The sequence below is a fragment of the Mastomys coucha genome, unplaced genomic scaffold (assembly GCF_008632895.1).
Source record: "Mastomys coucha isolate ucsf_1 unplaced genomic scaffold, UCSF_Mcou_1 pScaffold14, whole genome shotgun sequence".
Classification (NCBI taxonomy): Eukaryota; Metazoa; Chordata; class Mammalia; order Rodentia; family Muridae; genus Mastomys; species Mastomys coucha.
Genome location: NW_022196896.1, coordinates 119,476,238 through 119,491,365, shown reverse-complemented (window position 1 = coordinate 119,491,365; position 15,128 = coordinate 119,476,238). Strand labels below are relative to the sequence as shown.

General features: G+C 48.4%; 2 protein-coding genes and 1 long non-coding RNA gene across 8 annotated transcripts in view; 1 reads left to right on the top strand and 2 right to left on the bottom strand.

The window, feature by feature from the left end:
* The window catches only part of Ing5 (inhibitor of growth family member 5), a 16,801-nt gene extending 12,810 nt beyond the window's left edge, over nucleotides 1-3,991 (bottom strand). For 2 of the 6 annotated variants that reach the window (XM_031368510.1, XM_031368511.1), the window contains exons 1-2: nucleotides 3,881-3,991; nucleotides 1,806-1,877 (exon numbers count right to left, since the gene is read on the bottom strand). In XM_031368510.1, coding sequence (XP_031224370.1) covers nucleotides 1,806-1,877; nucleotides 3,881-3,917 — 109 coding nt within the window. In that variant the 5' untranslated portion in view covers nucleotides 3,918-3,991. Of the gene's footprint in view, nucleotides 1-1,805; nucleotides 1,878-2,890; nucleotides 3,162-3,191; nucleotides 3,308-3,327; nucleotides 3,647-3,880 lie in introns of those variants that run through there. The other 4 variants (XM_031368512.1, XM_031368509.1, XM_031368508.1 and 1 more) reach the window with 4 other exon arrangements.
* A 2,109-nt stretch (nucleotides 3,992-6,100) lies between these two features.
* Nucleotides 6,101-14,913, top strand: Dtymk (deoxythymidylate kinase). The gene is made up of 5 exons (XM_031368515.1): nucleotides 6,101-6,360; nucleotides 7,484-7,592; nucleotides 9,367-9,457; nucleotides 13,011-13,208; nucleotides 14,611-14,913. Exons 1-5 carry the CDS (start codon nucleotides 6,231-6,233, stop codon nucleotides 14,719-14,721), a joined length of 639 nt encoding a protein of 212 aa, XP_031224375.1. The 5' UTR covers nucleotides 6,101-6,230; the 3' UTR covers nucleotides 14,722-14,913.
* LOC116088811 lies at nucleotides 12,456-14,719 on the bottom strand. Its single transcript, XR_004118021.1, has 2 exons — nucleotides 14,532-14,719; nucleotides 12,456-13,971 (listed from the first exon to the last, which is right to left on the bottom strand). It is a non-coding gene; the product is annotated as an uncharacterized LOC116088811 (long non-coding RNA).
* Nucleotides 14,914-15,128: the final 215 nt, after the last annotated feature.

The window sequence follows — 15,128 nt, the reverse complement described above, 5'->3', positions numbered from 1 at the left end:
AACAAACAACAGAAGACATCTTCACTGTCAGTGAGCTGACTATCAATAAGAAAAAGCAACAAGAGGGTAACAAATCCAGCAGGATGACAGCGGCAAGGAAAGGAGCCTGCCACCAAACCTGACAACCTGAGTTCAATTCCGGGACACATATTAGAAAGAAAATAAACACCTCCCACAAATTGTCCTCTAAACCTCAGAGATTACTGCAAGTGCATGTACACATACAGACACGTGTACACAAGATCATGGGATAAAATGTAATTCAGAAAAAAAAGAAGCCAGGTGTGGGGGTGCACACCTTTAATCCCAGCACTCAGGAGGCAGAGGCAAGTGGACCTCTGGTGAGTTCCAGGCCATCCTGGTCTACGCAGTGAGTTCTACCAAAGACAGAAAGGAAGGAAGGGGCGAGGAAAGGAAGGGCGAGCGACAAGAGCACGAAGTAGGGAGTTGACAGCCTCACAGGACAGCACAGTTCTACAATCCCAGGACTTGAGAGATAGAGGAGGGAGGATTAGGACTTCAGGCTAGCCTTGGCTACACAGCAAGGCTAGGAGACCCCATCTGAAGGGGTGGAGGGACAGACAGTGAAAATGTCTCAGTGGTTGAAGGTATTTGTCATCAAGTCCAATGACCTGAGTTCATTTTGGATAAGGAATACTCCACTTATAAACAGAGCAGAAATAGAAGAAAAAAAAATTTAAAAGAGAAAAGCATCAAAGACGCTGACTGCAAGGACAACAGCTGAGGAGGTGAGACATGGACCCGTGCGGGGACAGGAGCCAGCTGGGCATCAAAGACACTGACTGCAAGGACGACAGTGGAGGAGGTGAGACGCAAGAGAACAGGAGCCAGTGGAGCAGTGGCGCACACAGCCATCCCAGCACTTGGGAGGCAGAGGTCGGCCAGGGCTACAAGAGATAGGCTGGAGAGATGGCTCAGTGGTAGTGAAAGCATTAGGACACGAGCTTGAGTCCTCTAGGGCCTCTGGGACCCCACTTAAAGGCCAAGTGTGGCAGCATGTGCTTCTGTGACCCCAGCGCACTGACTGGAGGTGGGTGGCAGACGCTGGAAAACCCCAGACAGCCTGGTGTATGCAGCAGTGAAGATGACAGACAGGGTGGGAGATGAGATCTGAACCTAAGGCTGTCTTCTGACCCTACACATATGCCACACACATACACATGGGGGGGGAGGGCAGGGAAGGAAGAAGGAGGAGGAGGAGGATGGGAAGGAGGAGAGACAGAGAGAGGAAGGAAGAAGGAAGAGGAAGAGGAGGGGGGAGGGGGAGAGGGAGAGGGAAAGGGAGAGAGAGGGGGGGGAAGGAAGAAGGAGGAAGGAGAGGAGGGGGAGGGGGAGAGAGGGGAAGTTTTTTTTTTAAAATGTCAGAAACTAAAGCTGAGTTAAAAGTAGCAATACTTCCCCTCCCTACCCAAATACTTGGGAAGGTGCTCTGAGAGTTCAAGGCCAGCCTGGGCTACAGAATATGACTCTGTCTCAAAACAAACACAAAAAAGAACCCAAACTAGGTATGGTGGTGTACACCTTTAATTCCAGCATTCCAGAGGTAGAGGCAAGTGGACCCCTGAGTTTGGGCCTGGCCTGGTCTACACAGCCAGTTCCAGGCTAGCCTGGGCTACATAGCAAGACCTTGTCTGAAAAAAAAAAAACAAATAAAAAACAAGCACCCCCTCCAAGACACTGTGTAATGCTAACCTTCCACTATACAAGGTCCCTTCAGGGCCCTGTGACGCCCTATGTCCTCTCCTGTCTCCCTCTGGTGAAAACCCAGCCCAGGCTATACCCACCTTCGGTTCTCTGGTCTAGCTCTCGCATCAGCTGGAAGTTCCTCTGAAGTTCACAGGGAAGGTTCTCGATGCCTGAAAGGAGACAGGAAAGTTGCTGTACTTCTCAGTAACACAAAAACCTGCTCCACGCATGGGAGAGAGAGACAGCTCAGCCGCTAAGAGCGCTTACTGCTCTTCCAGTAAGTAGTCTCAAGTTCAACACTCAATACCTAGGAAAAGGCTCACAGCCACCTGTAACTCCAGTTCTGGGACCCAATGCCCTCTTCTGGCCTCAGACGGCACTACATACATGTGGTACACAGACATACATGTAAAACACCCATCTACATAAAATATACCTTTTTTTTTTTTTAAATCTATCTTCAGGGCCTTACACCAAAGCCTGCAATAGCAGGCTTCATCTATTTCTGTTTTAGTTTGGGGACCAAAAGGCCTTGTAGGGGTTGGGAGGTCCCAAGCAGTGAGCACAACAGGCTGACAGTTTCAAAAGCACCAGAAGCTGGAGGATGTGGATACAGCAACCTGCCTCCCCCCCAGGAGACACAGGCAGGGTGGACAGCTGCCACTCCTCCCCTGAACCACACCCTCCCTGCCCCCTAGGTCACACAGAGTGAATGTCATCTCCAAAGCTCAAGCCAGAACCTGGGTCCTCCTTAATCTCTCCAACTTTGTTCTGCTCCTTACAATGCCAGGAGCTGCAGACCATGCCACCCCAAGACACCGTTCTCTCAGCAGGGCCCGACATATCAGTCTCTAGACACACACTGCTATGAGCACTGGAAAGGCAACCAGCGGCAGGCACTGAGCAGCTCACCAGTCCCTGCGGTTAGAGTGAGCTGGTTGGCAAACCACCCCGTGCTGCGTTTCTGCCCACACAGCATCCCCTGGTACAGATATGCTTCACTCCTAAACTCCCAGCAGGCTCCAGCTGCCTCTCTGGGTCTTTCTGCACTCAACTATCTCCACAGCCGACAAGGCCAGCATTTTAGGGCTAAATCTTATAAAACTTGCTGTCTGTAACTTCCTGAGCTCACCAACACATTCCTATCTACAGCTTGACTCCTATGACCCTGTCAGCTACTTACCCTTCTACTTTCCAGTGGACCTCTCTATTCTCAGATAGAGAGACCCTTATCCCCAGCTTCTGGATCTATATTTACCTCCACGCCTTAATCTTGGGAGCTTTAAAAAGATTAAAAAAAAAAAGTGTGCCCCAACTCATCAGTGAGTTGTAGAGAAATAGGGCTCCTGCCAAATGCGTGGGTGGCACAGGGCAGGTGGAAAGAGCAGACAGGGATCATCACACGATGCCAGCAGTGAAATGAACTCGCCTTGAGCCCACCTCAGAATGCCCACTGGATGGACAACTGAATAAAGACAGTTCACCTTGGAGTCCCACTGCCCAGGACCAAGTAGAAAATGGGCACCCCATTGCCTTGATCCTCCTCCCTCCGAAGGGTCTCAATTCTTTCACTATAGAGTGAGAAATAATCCTCCTCCCAATTCTTGCCAGGAATCTCACCGTCTATAAATAAACGGAGTTACCAATGCCTGGGATGTCAAAGGTCAACCCGTTATACAGGGCATCCCCCCTTGCCGGGCTGGCTCGTGACAGCACGAGTCCCCTCAAAAAACGCATCCCACTAGCCTAGAGCTCCTTCCCACAGTGCCACAAACAACCACAGTGTCTTTGGCTCTACAGCGAGATCATAGCACCACCAGCTTCAGGTGAAGAAGGGGCGGGCCTTCCCGCACCCTAGACCAAAGTAGAGAGGAGGGGATAGGGGCGTGGCCAGCGTCGGGGGTGTGGCCGGAGCGGAGAAGGCGGGCCGAGCCGCAGGCCACACCCCTCCGTGACGCACCTGGAATTGGCGCGGCGGAGGCGGCGGGACCCCGCGCCGCGCCCCACGCCCTCCATCTGCGGCCCCGCCCCAGACCCGCCGTGAGCCCCCACAGTCCCCATGATCCGTCCCCATCCTCCCCCGCATCCCGGAGCCCCGCGCCGATCGCGGTGAGCCGGGGGCGGCGGCGGCGGCGCGGACCCACGCAGGCGGCGGCTCGGCCAGAGTGCTTACTGTCCAGATAGTGCTCCAAGTACATGGCAGTCGCCATCTTCGCTGCGGCCACGCTCGGGGTCTGCGCGAGCGGGCGGTGCCGCGGACTCGGGGCGGGGCAGCGCCGCGCGCTCACTATTCATGAGCCGCGCGCTCCGATTGGCCGGAAAGGGGGCGGGGCAACTCAGGAACCACCCCTATGCTTCCGGCCGGCTGCGGTAGCCAGGCGGCGCTGTGGGGCTTGCCCAGGGGGAGTGCGGGTCAGCGGTGAGCTCCGCGCTTCATCGCGGTGTGCAATGTGGCCCAGCCGTATTCCGAGCCCGGTAGGGGACCCCGCCTGCACGTTCGCACGTGTGCTGGCTCCAAGCCAGCCATGCGACACCCGCCGCCCTGCCCGCGTTGTTCAGATCTGGGGTCTGGCCCGGCCAAGAGGCGACAGCAGCTGCCTGTGGTTTCTCCTGACTCACTGGGCCCCCCGGAAGGAGACCCCCTCACAGGCCTCGGTTAACATCGATGCTCTTGGTGGCTGTCTAGTCCCGAGGGGGCGTGCCCACGCTGGACCTTGGTTGCCTTGACTCGCACGCATTTTGTGAAGCAGCCACGCACCCCCTCGATGCCTGCAAAAAATACATTTTACATTCCTACCGCAACTCTGTTACAGTTAATGAAACAATACTGACACATTATTAACTAAAATCCACAGTTTACCATAGAGTCCACTCTTAGTGTGGTCTAATATTTCCGAGAAATACATAATTAAGTATCCTTATAGCATCCTGAAGAATATTTTCACTGCCTTTAATTCCTCTGGTCTATCACAATAGCGTGTGCACACGCTTACATACACACACACACACTTGTAGCCAATAAACACTTTAGAATCTCTGTAGCTTTGCTTTACTAGAATGCTATGTTCCTCCATTTCCTAATAAGTCTTCATAATTCACTTTTTGATCCAAAATTATTCCACTGTGTAATTACCAGTTTATCTGTTTGCCTGCTGGAGGACATCTTAGCTGCTTCCATATATAGACAAGTGTGGCTAGAGCTGATACAATCATTTGTGTGCAGGCTTTTCTGTAGACATAGTTTCCAACCCATTTGGGTAAATATTGACCTCATGTTAAAAGTAGAGTGCTTTCTTGAGAAAGAGCCAAGCTGTCTTCCACAGCGATTTTTTTGCCTTCTCATCTCATCTACACTGACAGTTTCCTGTGCTCCACGTACTCACCAGCATAGTGTGTGGTTAAAATTGTAGACTTGGGCTATTCTCGTAGAGGTGTGAAATTATCTTAATTTATGATTCCTAACAATATGTCTGTGTTGAGCATGTTTACATATGTGTCTGGCATTTGTGTATCTTCTTTGACTGTTAGTCCAAATGTTTGCATAGACCTTGATCTACCTCCCAAATGCTGGGATTATAGGCTATGTCAATCACCATATCCAGTTTATTCTGTGCTGGGTATGGAATCCAGGTCTTCGTTCTCGTTAGGCAAGCGCTCTATCAACTGAGTACTTCCCTAGCCAGTCTTTTAGAAAGATAACCCAGTCTGGCCCTTGACGGTGGATCCTGTTGCCTCATCTCTCCAGTACTGTTGTTTCGGTTTTGGAGACTAGGTTTCACAATGTATCCCTGGCTGGCCTGAAACTATGAAACTATGTAACTGGTCTCAAACTCACAGAGATTTGCCTGCCTCCTGCTCATGTATTTTCCTTTTATTTATTTTCTGTAAAAACACTGCTAGGGGCAAAGCAAAAAAAGAAAAGAAAAGAAAAGAAGGGAGGGGAATTTCTCAGTTCTGGCCAACGCTGCAAATAAATTCATTTCCTTCCAACAATTTCTGTGGGCTTTCGACACTAAAACAATGAAAATTCCTGAGCGCTCTGAAGATCGCTACAGTACATCTTGGGGGCGTCTATGCTCTTATCTTTACTCCTTTCAGAGCCGGATCATAAGATGGCTCGTGCGTGCGTGTGTGTGTGTGTGTGTGTGTGTGTGTGTGTGTGAGTGAGTGAGTGTGTGTGAGTGAGTGTGAGTGATAAGAAACTTTTAGAACCGGGCAGTAGCACGCTTAGGGACGTGAACATTTGATTCCGTTACTGTTCTAGAACTCCCACGTGACCAGAGCCAGCGCAGCCCGCGTCGCTAAGATTGGTCCTCCCCGGGAGCGGCAAACGGAAGTTCCGCGCATAGGCGCTCGCCCGTAAGCGGGCTCGCGGTCTGGGGGACGTCACATCCGGAAGCTGTTCCCCGCAGGCCACAGAATTGCGGCTTCAGCCGGAAAAGCCGAAGTGGGCCGGGCGCCCGCGCGCGCGGTGCTGCTGCTGCATCCCAGCGTGGCGGGAACCGGACGGGCTGTGGCTCGCGATGGCGTCACGTCGCGGGGCGCTCATCGTGCTGGAGGGTGTGGACCGTGCCGGCAAGACCACGCAGGGCCTCAGGCTGGTGACCGCGCTGTGCGCCTCGGGCCACAGAGCCGAGCTGCTGCGTTTCCCCGGTGCGCGGGCGGGCGTTGGGGAGTCTCTCTCTCTCTCTCTCTCTCTCTCTCTCTCTCTCTCTCTCTCTCTCTCTCTCTCTCTCTCTCTCTCTCTCTCTCTCTTCTCTCTCTTCTCTCTCTCGGCTTTAAGTCTTTGTCTTTTTTAAAAGCTTTTAGAGCATTTATCTATTTACTTATTACTGTGCATGCATGTGCTGGCTAGTTTAGGTCACCTCGACACAAGCTAGTTGAGGAAACTGGCCCCACCAGATTGGAAAGTGGACAAGCCTGGGAGACATTTTCTTGATTGGTCATTGATGTGAGAGGGCCTGGCTGGTGGAGATGGCTTAGCTAGTAAAATGCAGGCTGAAATGAGGGCCTGAGTTTAGTCTCCCAGGTTAAAAAAAACCCGGGTATGGTTGCTTATCCCAGCACTGGAGAGGTGAGACTTGTTGGCCAGCCAATCCAGCCAAAACTGCGAGCTTCAGGTCCCAGTGGAAAGCCCTCTCTGAAAACACAAGGTGGAAAAGTACTGAAAAAGGAACGTAAGGTTGACTTTTGGCCTTGAGCCCTACGCACCAACACCTAATCCTACAAATTAAGTAGGTTGGGAATTGGAACAACGCTTTCCTCTATGTTTTCATTTTCAAACCAACCAGTCAAAAGTCTCTCTTTTATTTTTGGTTGTGAGCCTAGCCTTTTAACGGCTGAGCCATCTTTCCAGCCCCAAACCAACCAGTCAAAAGCCTCTCTCTTTTTTTTTGCTGTTGTTGTTTTTCGAGACAGGTTTTCTCTGTGTAGCCCTGGCTGGAACTCACTCTGTAGACCAGGCTGGCCTTGAAGTCAGAAATCCACTTGCCTCTGCCTCCACCTCCCAAGTGCTGGGACTAAAGGTGTGCGCCACCACTGCCTGGCTCAGTCAAAAGTCTTACAAGAACTTTTGAAATCAAGAGTTACATGCACATTACTTCCTTCTCTTGGGGGGACTCCTTTGGCTTCAGAGACGGTCCAAAGCTGTCTAGATGTTTTAGAACGTTCAGAGTTAGACCTAAGTGCAAGGAGAAAACTTCAGTGCAAACTGTATAATAGACTATGTAGGGTGAAGACTCTGACTTAAGTCGTGTGTGTGTCTTTGTCTTTGTAGAAAGATCAACAGAAATCGGCAAGCTTCTGAATTCCTACTTAGAAAAGAAAACGGAACTAGAGGATCACTCAGTGCACCTGCTTTTCTCTGCAAACCGCTGGGAACAAGTGTAAAGACTGGTTCATTGTTCCCCCCTTGTAACTTGCAGGATTTTGTGTGTGGCAGGGGTGCGAATGCTCGCACACAGAGACCAGAGGCCAACTTTGGAGTCTTCCTCTACCGTTCTCCACTATATTTGAGACAGTTTTTTTTTTTTTAAATATTCATTTTTGTGTAATATAAATGCCTACATGTGTGTGCAGCTCATGCATACCTGCTGCGCAAGGAAGCCAGATCCCTTGAAACTGGGTGACCCTGCATGACCGTCTGGCTGTCCTAGAACTTGCCTAGACCAGGCTGGCCTTGTACCTAGCTGAGATAAGGTTTCCTACTGAACCTTAAGCTCACTAATTTTGGGCTACCCTGGCCTTTGTGCTTCTGGGTCCTGTCTGTCTCCCCAAGTTTCTATCTTCCTACTGGTTTATATCTGGGTTCTGAGGTATTGGGGATCCAAACTCCAGTCTTCTCATTACACAGCAAACAACTTATCCATAGAGACACACTCCAGCCTTTTGTTTTTTTCTTTGTTTTTTAACATACTTGGTTCCCTCAGGGTGTCCTCTAAGTAATGGTAACTCTTGTGTCTCAGCCTTCTAAGTACTGGCTATTTTCATTTTCTCCTTTTTTTTTTTTTTTTCCCTAGGTGGAGTTTCTTGGCTGTCCTGAAACTCACTCTGTAGACCAGGCTAGCCTTGAACTCTCAGAGATCCTTCCTGCCACTGCCTCCCGAGTGCTGGGATTAAAGGCGTGTGCCACTACCGCTGGGCTAAGTTGGCTGGTGTTGTGTTGTAGTTGTAGTGTTGCTGCATTTTCAGAGCATATACTTTTTATGTCCATCCTTTGTCACATAAACCTTTTTTTAAAATAGTTTTGTTGTTGTTGTTGCTGTCTGGATTTTTTTTTTCTTTTCCTTTCTTTTTGTTTCTGATGTATTTATTATGTATACAGCTTCTGTTTGCCTACAGGCCAGAAGAGGGTGCCAGATCCTATTACAGATGGTTGTGAGCCATCATGTAGGTGCTGGGAATTGAACTCAGGACCTCTGGAAGAGCAGGCAATGCTCTTAATCTTTGAGCCTTCTCTCCAGCCCTCAGATATGCTTTTTATACATCTTTCTCCCATTCTATGGCTTGTCTCTTACATAGCACAGCTACATTTTCCTCAGGTTAGCCTGTCAGCCCTCGAATTACTTTAATCTTTGGTGTTATCAAACCCAGAGGCATCCAGGTTCTCTCTCCTTCATTGTCACTTTAAGGAGTTTCTCTTAGCCATTTAGGTCTGGGGTCTATTTTAATTTTGTGAAGGCTGTAAGATCTGAGTTTAGATTTCAACCTTCTCCCCCTATGCCCCAGAATCAGTTGCCTCCTGTGCGACGTGCTAAGTGAGAAGAATGTGGCTTCCTCTGTGGCCTCAGGGATGCTTTCTTGCTCATGCCAAGCCCTTCACCTTTACACATCTAAGATTTTGCACAATGGTAATGATGGTGAGCCTGTGTTGTGTGGTGGAAAACACCTTTTTGTGTCTATTATACTTGAGGGCATGAGGATCCGTCTCATCTTCTGGTCCCCCATGCCCTCTGACATCCTTTGCTCTTTGCCTGGGTTCTCCCTCCCTCAGCAGGTCAGGGTAGAGGTGTCCCTTGGCCTATCCTAGAGAGAAGATGTAGAGCTTTCTGGTTGTGAATAAGTTTATAAATGACTGCTGTAGTTGTCACTGTATGGGATTTTCAAATTGGGAATAGTTGGGAAGCCAGTTCCAGGGCTCAGGAGCATTCTGTTTTTCAGACCATTAATTAAGGAGAAGTTGAACCAGGGAGTGACCCTTGTTTTGGACAGATACGCCTTTTCTGGGGTTGCCTTCACAGGCGCAAAGGAGGTGAGTACTGTGTGGCATCCTCTGCCAGATGTGGGCCGTGGTCTGCTTCTCTTCATTTGCAGGGTCCCTGCCACAGAGTGTGTGTTGAAGTTACTCTTAGGAATTGGATGGTTCTGGCATCCCTTAACTCTTCAACATTAAATTGTCTTTCATCAACAAAGGCATGCAGGTTGTTTTTCACATACAGCATTGCATTTTCCATTCGGATGATTTATCTCAAAGAGGTTCTTACTCTGTAACCTGATGTAGGAGCTGTGCGCTGCCCTTTTTTTATTTTATGTATTTATCTATTTATTATTCATTTATTTTTAAGACAGGGTTTCTCTATGTAGCCCTGGCTGTCCTGGAACTCACTCTGTAGACCAGGCTGGCCTCGAACTTAGAAATCCGCCGGCCTCTTCCTCCCAAGTGCTGGGATTAAAGGAGTGTGCCACCACCGCCCGACTTCTTCTTCTTCTTCTTCTTCTTCTTCTTCTTCTTCTTCTTCTTCTTCTTCTTCTTCTTCTTCTTCTTCTTCTTCCTCCTTCCTCCTTCCTCCTTCTTCCTTCTTTCTTCTTCTTCATGCCTGCCATATACGTGCTTAAGACAAGGTCGCTCTATGTATCCTTGGCTAGTGATCAACCTGCTTCTGCCTCTGATGCTGCCTCTGCCTCATCAGGGTAGAATTAAAGGCCTGCACTACCACATCTATTTAGTCTTTAAACTGTAAAATAATGCTTTTTTTTGTCTTTAAACTGCATATATTTGGCAACAAAACTTCCCAGAGTATCATCAGCCTCGGGGACACTCAAATCCTCTGTTCAGTATCAACTGGCATTGTTGGATTTGCTTTGTTTTGTTTGCTGAGACAGGGTTTCTCTCTGTAGCCCTGGCTGTCCTGGAACTCACTCTGTAGACCAGGCTGGCCTCCATCTCAGAAATCTGCCTGCTTCTGCCTCCCAAGTGCTGGGACTAAGTGTGTACCACTGCTTGGCATGTGATTGGGTTTTTTAAGTTATTTATCTATAAGGATGCTCCCCACAATTGAGGGCTTCTACCCAAAGGGGTTCCATGTGGGGAAGGACTCATTTTTCTCCCTAGCTACTGGGGAATTTGGCTATGTTCTAGTGAGTATATGGACAGTATAAATTGAACTTGGATTTTTGAGGAGGGAGTTTACAAGGGAGGGGAACCTGGGAAGACTGGTAGGTGAGTGTGATTGGGGTTCATGATGTGAAATTCCCAAGTAATCAATAAAAATATTATGTAAAAAAATTTTTATGTGGGTGTTTTGTTTGCATGTATGTCTGGTGCCCATGGAGAACAGAAGAGAGTATTCGGTCCCCTGGGACTGATATTAACAAACCATTGTGAGGTGCCATGTTGGTGCTGGGAATTGAATCCAAGTCCCCTGGAAGAGCAGCCAGTGCTCTTAACTCCTGAACCCTGTTTCTAGCCCCTGGAGTTGTTGAGACAGGCATTTTGGGAGCTCACCAGTTAGATCAGGTTGGCCTCATATTTGTAATCCTCATGTCTCAGCCTTCTGAGTGCTAGGACTACAGGAGGAGAGGCACTACTGTGGCCCACAAAAGACACTTGTCAGAAGTGTCATCAAACCGTCTCAGTTGTTAAATATGGAGTCACTGTTAGTGCTTTCCAGCTCTCCAGAGCTGCATGATTACCTTGAATTTTTACTGTTTATTATAATGGTGGGAGATGGAGGCCTGCACAGCATGCACGTAGAGATGAGAGGACCACTTTGAGGATCAGTTCTCCTGCTGAGTTCTGGGGCTTTAACTCAGCTATCAGCCTTGTGTGCTCTCTTAAGTCCCTTCACCAGCTGAGCCACGTCACTGTCCCAGGTGGTTGTCTTGTTATTTTTCTGCTGAGAATTGGACCAAGGGCTTCATGTGTGACAGGCAAGTGTCCCTTACATGTCTTGATGTCTAAATTCCCACGTCTCTTTTTGGGACTCAAAATATTCTAAGTACTGAGAGTATAACTATAATTTATTTATTTATTATTTTTTAAAGATATATTCACTTTGTTTTCATGTGTATGAGTGTTTTGTCTGCATGGATCAGATCCCCCCCCAAGAAGGAGAAACAGAAATAGTTAGCCACCATGTGGGTACTGGGAACTGAATGTGGGTCCTTTAGAAGAACTGTAAGTGCTCTTCGTTTTTTGTTGTTGTTTTTAAGACAGGGTTTCTCTGTGTAACTCACTCGGGAAACCAGGCTGGCCTTGAACTCAGAAATCTGCCTGCCTCTGCCTCTCAAGTGCTGGGACTATAGGTGCGCACCCCCACTTCCCAGCTAGTGTGCTCCTAACAGCTGAGCCATCTCTCTGTGTAGGAAAGTAACTGGTAAAACACGTGCTTGCCCATCTCCCACGTATCTTCCTTCTCTTTTTTTTTTTTTTTAAGATTTATTTATTATAAGTACACTGTCGCTGTCTTCAGACACACCAGAAGAGGGTGTCAGATCTCATTATGGGTGGTTGTGAGCCACCATGTGGTTGCTGGAATTTGAACTCAGGACCTTTGGAAGAACAGTCAATGCTCTTAACTGCTGAACCATCTCTCCAACCCTTTTTTGTTTTTGAGACAGGGTTTCTATGTGTAGCTCTCACTGTCCTGGAACTAGCTTTTTAGACCAGGTTGGTCTTGAACTCAGATTCATCTGCCTTTGCCTTTTGAGTTTGGGGGTTAAAGGCGTGTGCTACTATTGCCCTCAGTTTTGTTCGAGATAGTGTCTCTGGCTGACCTTGAACACACTATATAGCCAATGATAAATAACACTGAGCTGCTTGTACCTCCCAAGTGCTGGAGTTGCACATGTTTTGATTTTGAGACAAGGTCTCCTGTGGCTCAGCTTAATCTGGAACTATGTAGCCAAGGATAAACTTGAACTGTCTTCTTACCACTTTACAAGTGCTGTCACCACACACAGCTTGATGTTTTTAACTTGTACTTTTGCAAATTTAAGGGTGCTGGGTTCTCAACAAGAATCAGATGGTGTCCGATAATCTCTTTATATAACTCTTGAGGGTGACAGATTGCCAAGAGATAATCTTTTAAATTCTGTTTCTTCCACATATGTTAGAGTGATTCCCCAATGGAGTATTTTGTCTGTATACATATTAGTTGGCACATGGCCCTCTGGAAGGGCCTCTGGGGTTACTTCTTGAGCGTGTTTTCTGGATGACAGGGTGTCCTTTCTAGCCCTACTTTTCTTCTGAAAATGATATTTTTAGCAAGTTGATGAAGGAGGAAAATGTAAGTAAAGAACTAGTAGGCAGGCATGGAGTGGGTTTCCAGGATTGTTAGTTTCCCTCAGTGTTTATTGAGATACAATACTATGGCAAAAACTTCTCCTGTCTCTGGAACAAACTGCTTTTCATTGCAGACTTTGGGGTTGAATGGACCACTGGGATATCTACATATGCCAGGCCTGAGACAAGATCCATAGTAGACAGACCGCAGGGCACAGAGCTGTGGTGCCATCCTGTTTACTCTTTATTTCCAGCATGAAGCAAAAGACTATATCCCACTCAGTTTGCTTTCTCTTGGCAGAATTTTTCCCTGGATTGGTGCAAACAACCAGACGTGGGCCTTCCCAAACCTGACCTGATCCTGTTCCTTCAGTTACAATTGCTGGATGCTGCTGCACGGGGAGAGTTTGGCCTTGAGCGATATGAGACCGGGACTTTCCAGGAGCAGGTCCTGCTGTGTTTCCGGCAGCTCATGAGCGATAAAAACCTCAATTGGAAGGTGAGGCCTGGAACTCTAAGCTGCTATTGAGAAGCTCTGTGGTAGTCCGCCCTCTGCTGACTTCAGCACAGCTGGTCCAGTTTGTTTGGTTTCCCGACTGTGAAGTCCTGTGAAGCTCCTCTGGTTCTCTGCCATCCGACTTTATGGTGGTAGTAGTGGTGGGCTCCAGCAGACTTCTGTACTGTACCTTATCCTGAATAAGCCTTTAGTCATGGGGTATCACCATTCAGAACACGGTCTTACAAACTGCCGCACACTTTACCATAGGAATGGCTCTTCAGTGTACTGTGGACAGTTGGATTGTTCTTAAGAAGTACTGCAGAATCTGGGGTTTGCCAGGTTCGCATTCAGGTGTAGCTTACTTTTACTTCATACTGTGACTTCTTCCTGCTGGTCTCAGCCATACAGTAGGCACCTTCTCCATCACTACCACCTGCAGTTGTACTCTGCTGATTTCTTAGCCCTGTGGGCCTTACATGGCCATTTCCAGGAGCACGGACGTGTCATACTAGGCTTCTCTCTGGTCCTGTTTCCTCCACTCCATACTTCAACTTCCATCTCATTCCTTGCATGAAGGCCAACATGAGCCCCTTCTCTATTGCTTGCTCCTGCCTTTGTGCACATAGCCAGAATGGCTCTGGCTTTGTCTGCACAATCCACTTTGTGACTGTTGCCGAAGGTTCCCAGACTTCAAACCCGGCCTGAATAGTCCATCCCTCATGCGCCAGTGTTGTCTCCAGAAAGTGCTGCTTCCGTGCCCTGTCTGTAGGTTAGAACAGATGATGATGAAGCCCTTTTACTTTCTTGGGCACTCAGTCAACCCAGAGAGCCATCCTGGAGAGTGTGGACAAGGGCTGTGTGGCTGCCTGCACTGGAGCTGTCGAGTGACCTTTTCCAAAGGTCTTAGCCAGACTTACAGAATCATTGGCCTTGTCCACATTCCTTAAAGAGGAAGGGACTTGGGGATGCTGACACTCTCCTGGCTTGCTCCTGCCAGTCTGGATGGAACAGAGCAGCTTTAGGAGTTTTCATCTCAAGAAAGGTGCAACTGTGTCTGTGCCGTCCTGGCTGTCCTGGAGCTCATTGTGTAGTCCATGCTGGCCTTGAACTCAGATCCTCCTGCCTCTGCCTCCCAAGTGCTAGAACTAAAGGGTGAGTGACCGTTCTTGTCAACTGGAAGACTGCTTAGAGCAAGATGGGTAGCTAGTACATCGACTTCACCTGTATTTGGGATGCGGCAGGTATGCAGGCTGCTTTCTACAAATACCAGGTTCAAAGAAAGCAGCACATGAAGGACCCCTGCAGGAGTTTAGGTTGGCTCACCTGATGTCACCACATGAACTAGGGATAGAAGGAACGCGGTATAATGATCCTTTTTCTGCTGTCTCCTCTGTGGTATTAGGTGGTTGATGCTTCCAAAAGCATTGAGGATGTCCATGAAGAAATCCGTATGCTCTCTGAGGACGCCATCCGAAATGCTGCACAGAGGCCACTGGAGGAGCTATGGAAATAAGCCAGAGCTTCCCTGGACAGTACTCGTCTCACATCAACACTATTCAGTAGAGACAACAAGACCCCACTCTTAACCTAGGACACGTGAAGTATCTCCCTCTGCCCACAGCTTGGCTTTTGTGCTCCTGTTTCCATCCTGAACCTTAATGGAAACTTGAAGTAATAAAGTAAAAAGCAAAGCTGTATGAACAAGGTTCTGGGAATAGAGAAACCAAGTTTTTGAGAATATACAAACAAAGTTCTGGTGGGCAGGATACGGAGTCAGAATGACCAGGCTAAGACCAGCCAAAAGAAAAATAACTGGTGATCACTGTTAGCATCAGGGCCTCCAAAGCCTGTGATGTATGGGCAGGTCTCACAGACCTATTGCTAGGGCAACAGCCACCATATTCCCAGAATCCATTTGGC

Bases quoted from the DNA above. Each gene is read 5' to 3' on its own strand.
- Dtymk (XM_031368515.1), top strand. From the start codon at position 6,231: ATGGCGTCACGTCGCGGGGCGCTCATCGTGCTGGAGGGTGTGGACCGT. The intron at 6,361-7,483 runs GTGCGCGGGCGG...TTGTCTTTGTAG, and splicing joins CGAGCTGCTGCGTTTCCCCG to AAAGATCAACAGAAATCGGC. The intron at 13,209-14,610 runs GTGAGGCCTGGA...CTGTGGTATTAG, and splicing joins ATAAAAACCTCAATTGGAAG to GTGGTTGATGCTTCCAAAAG.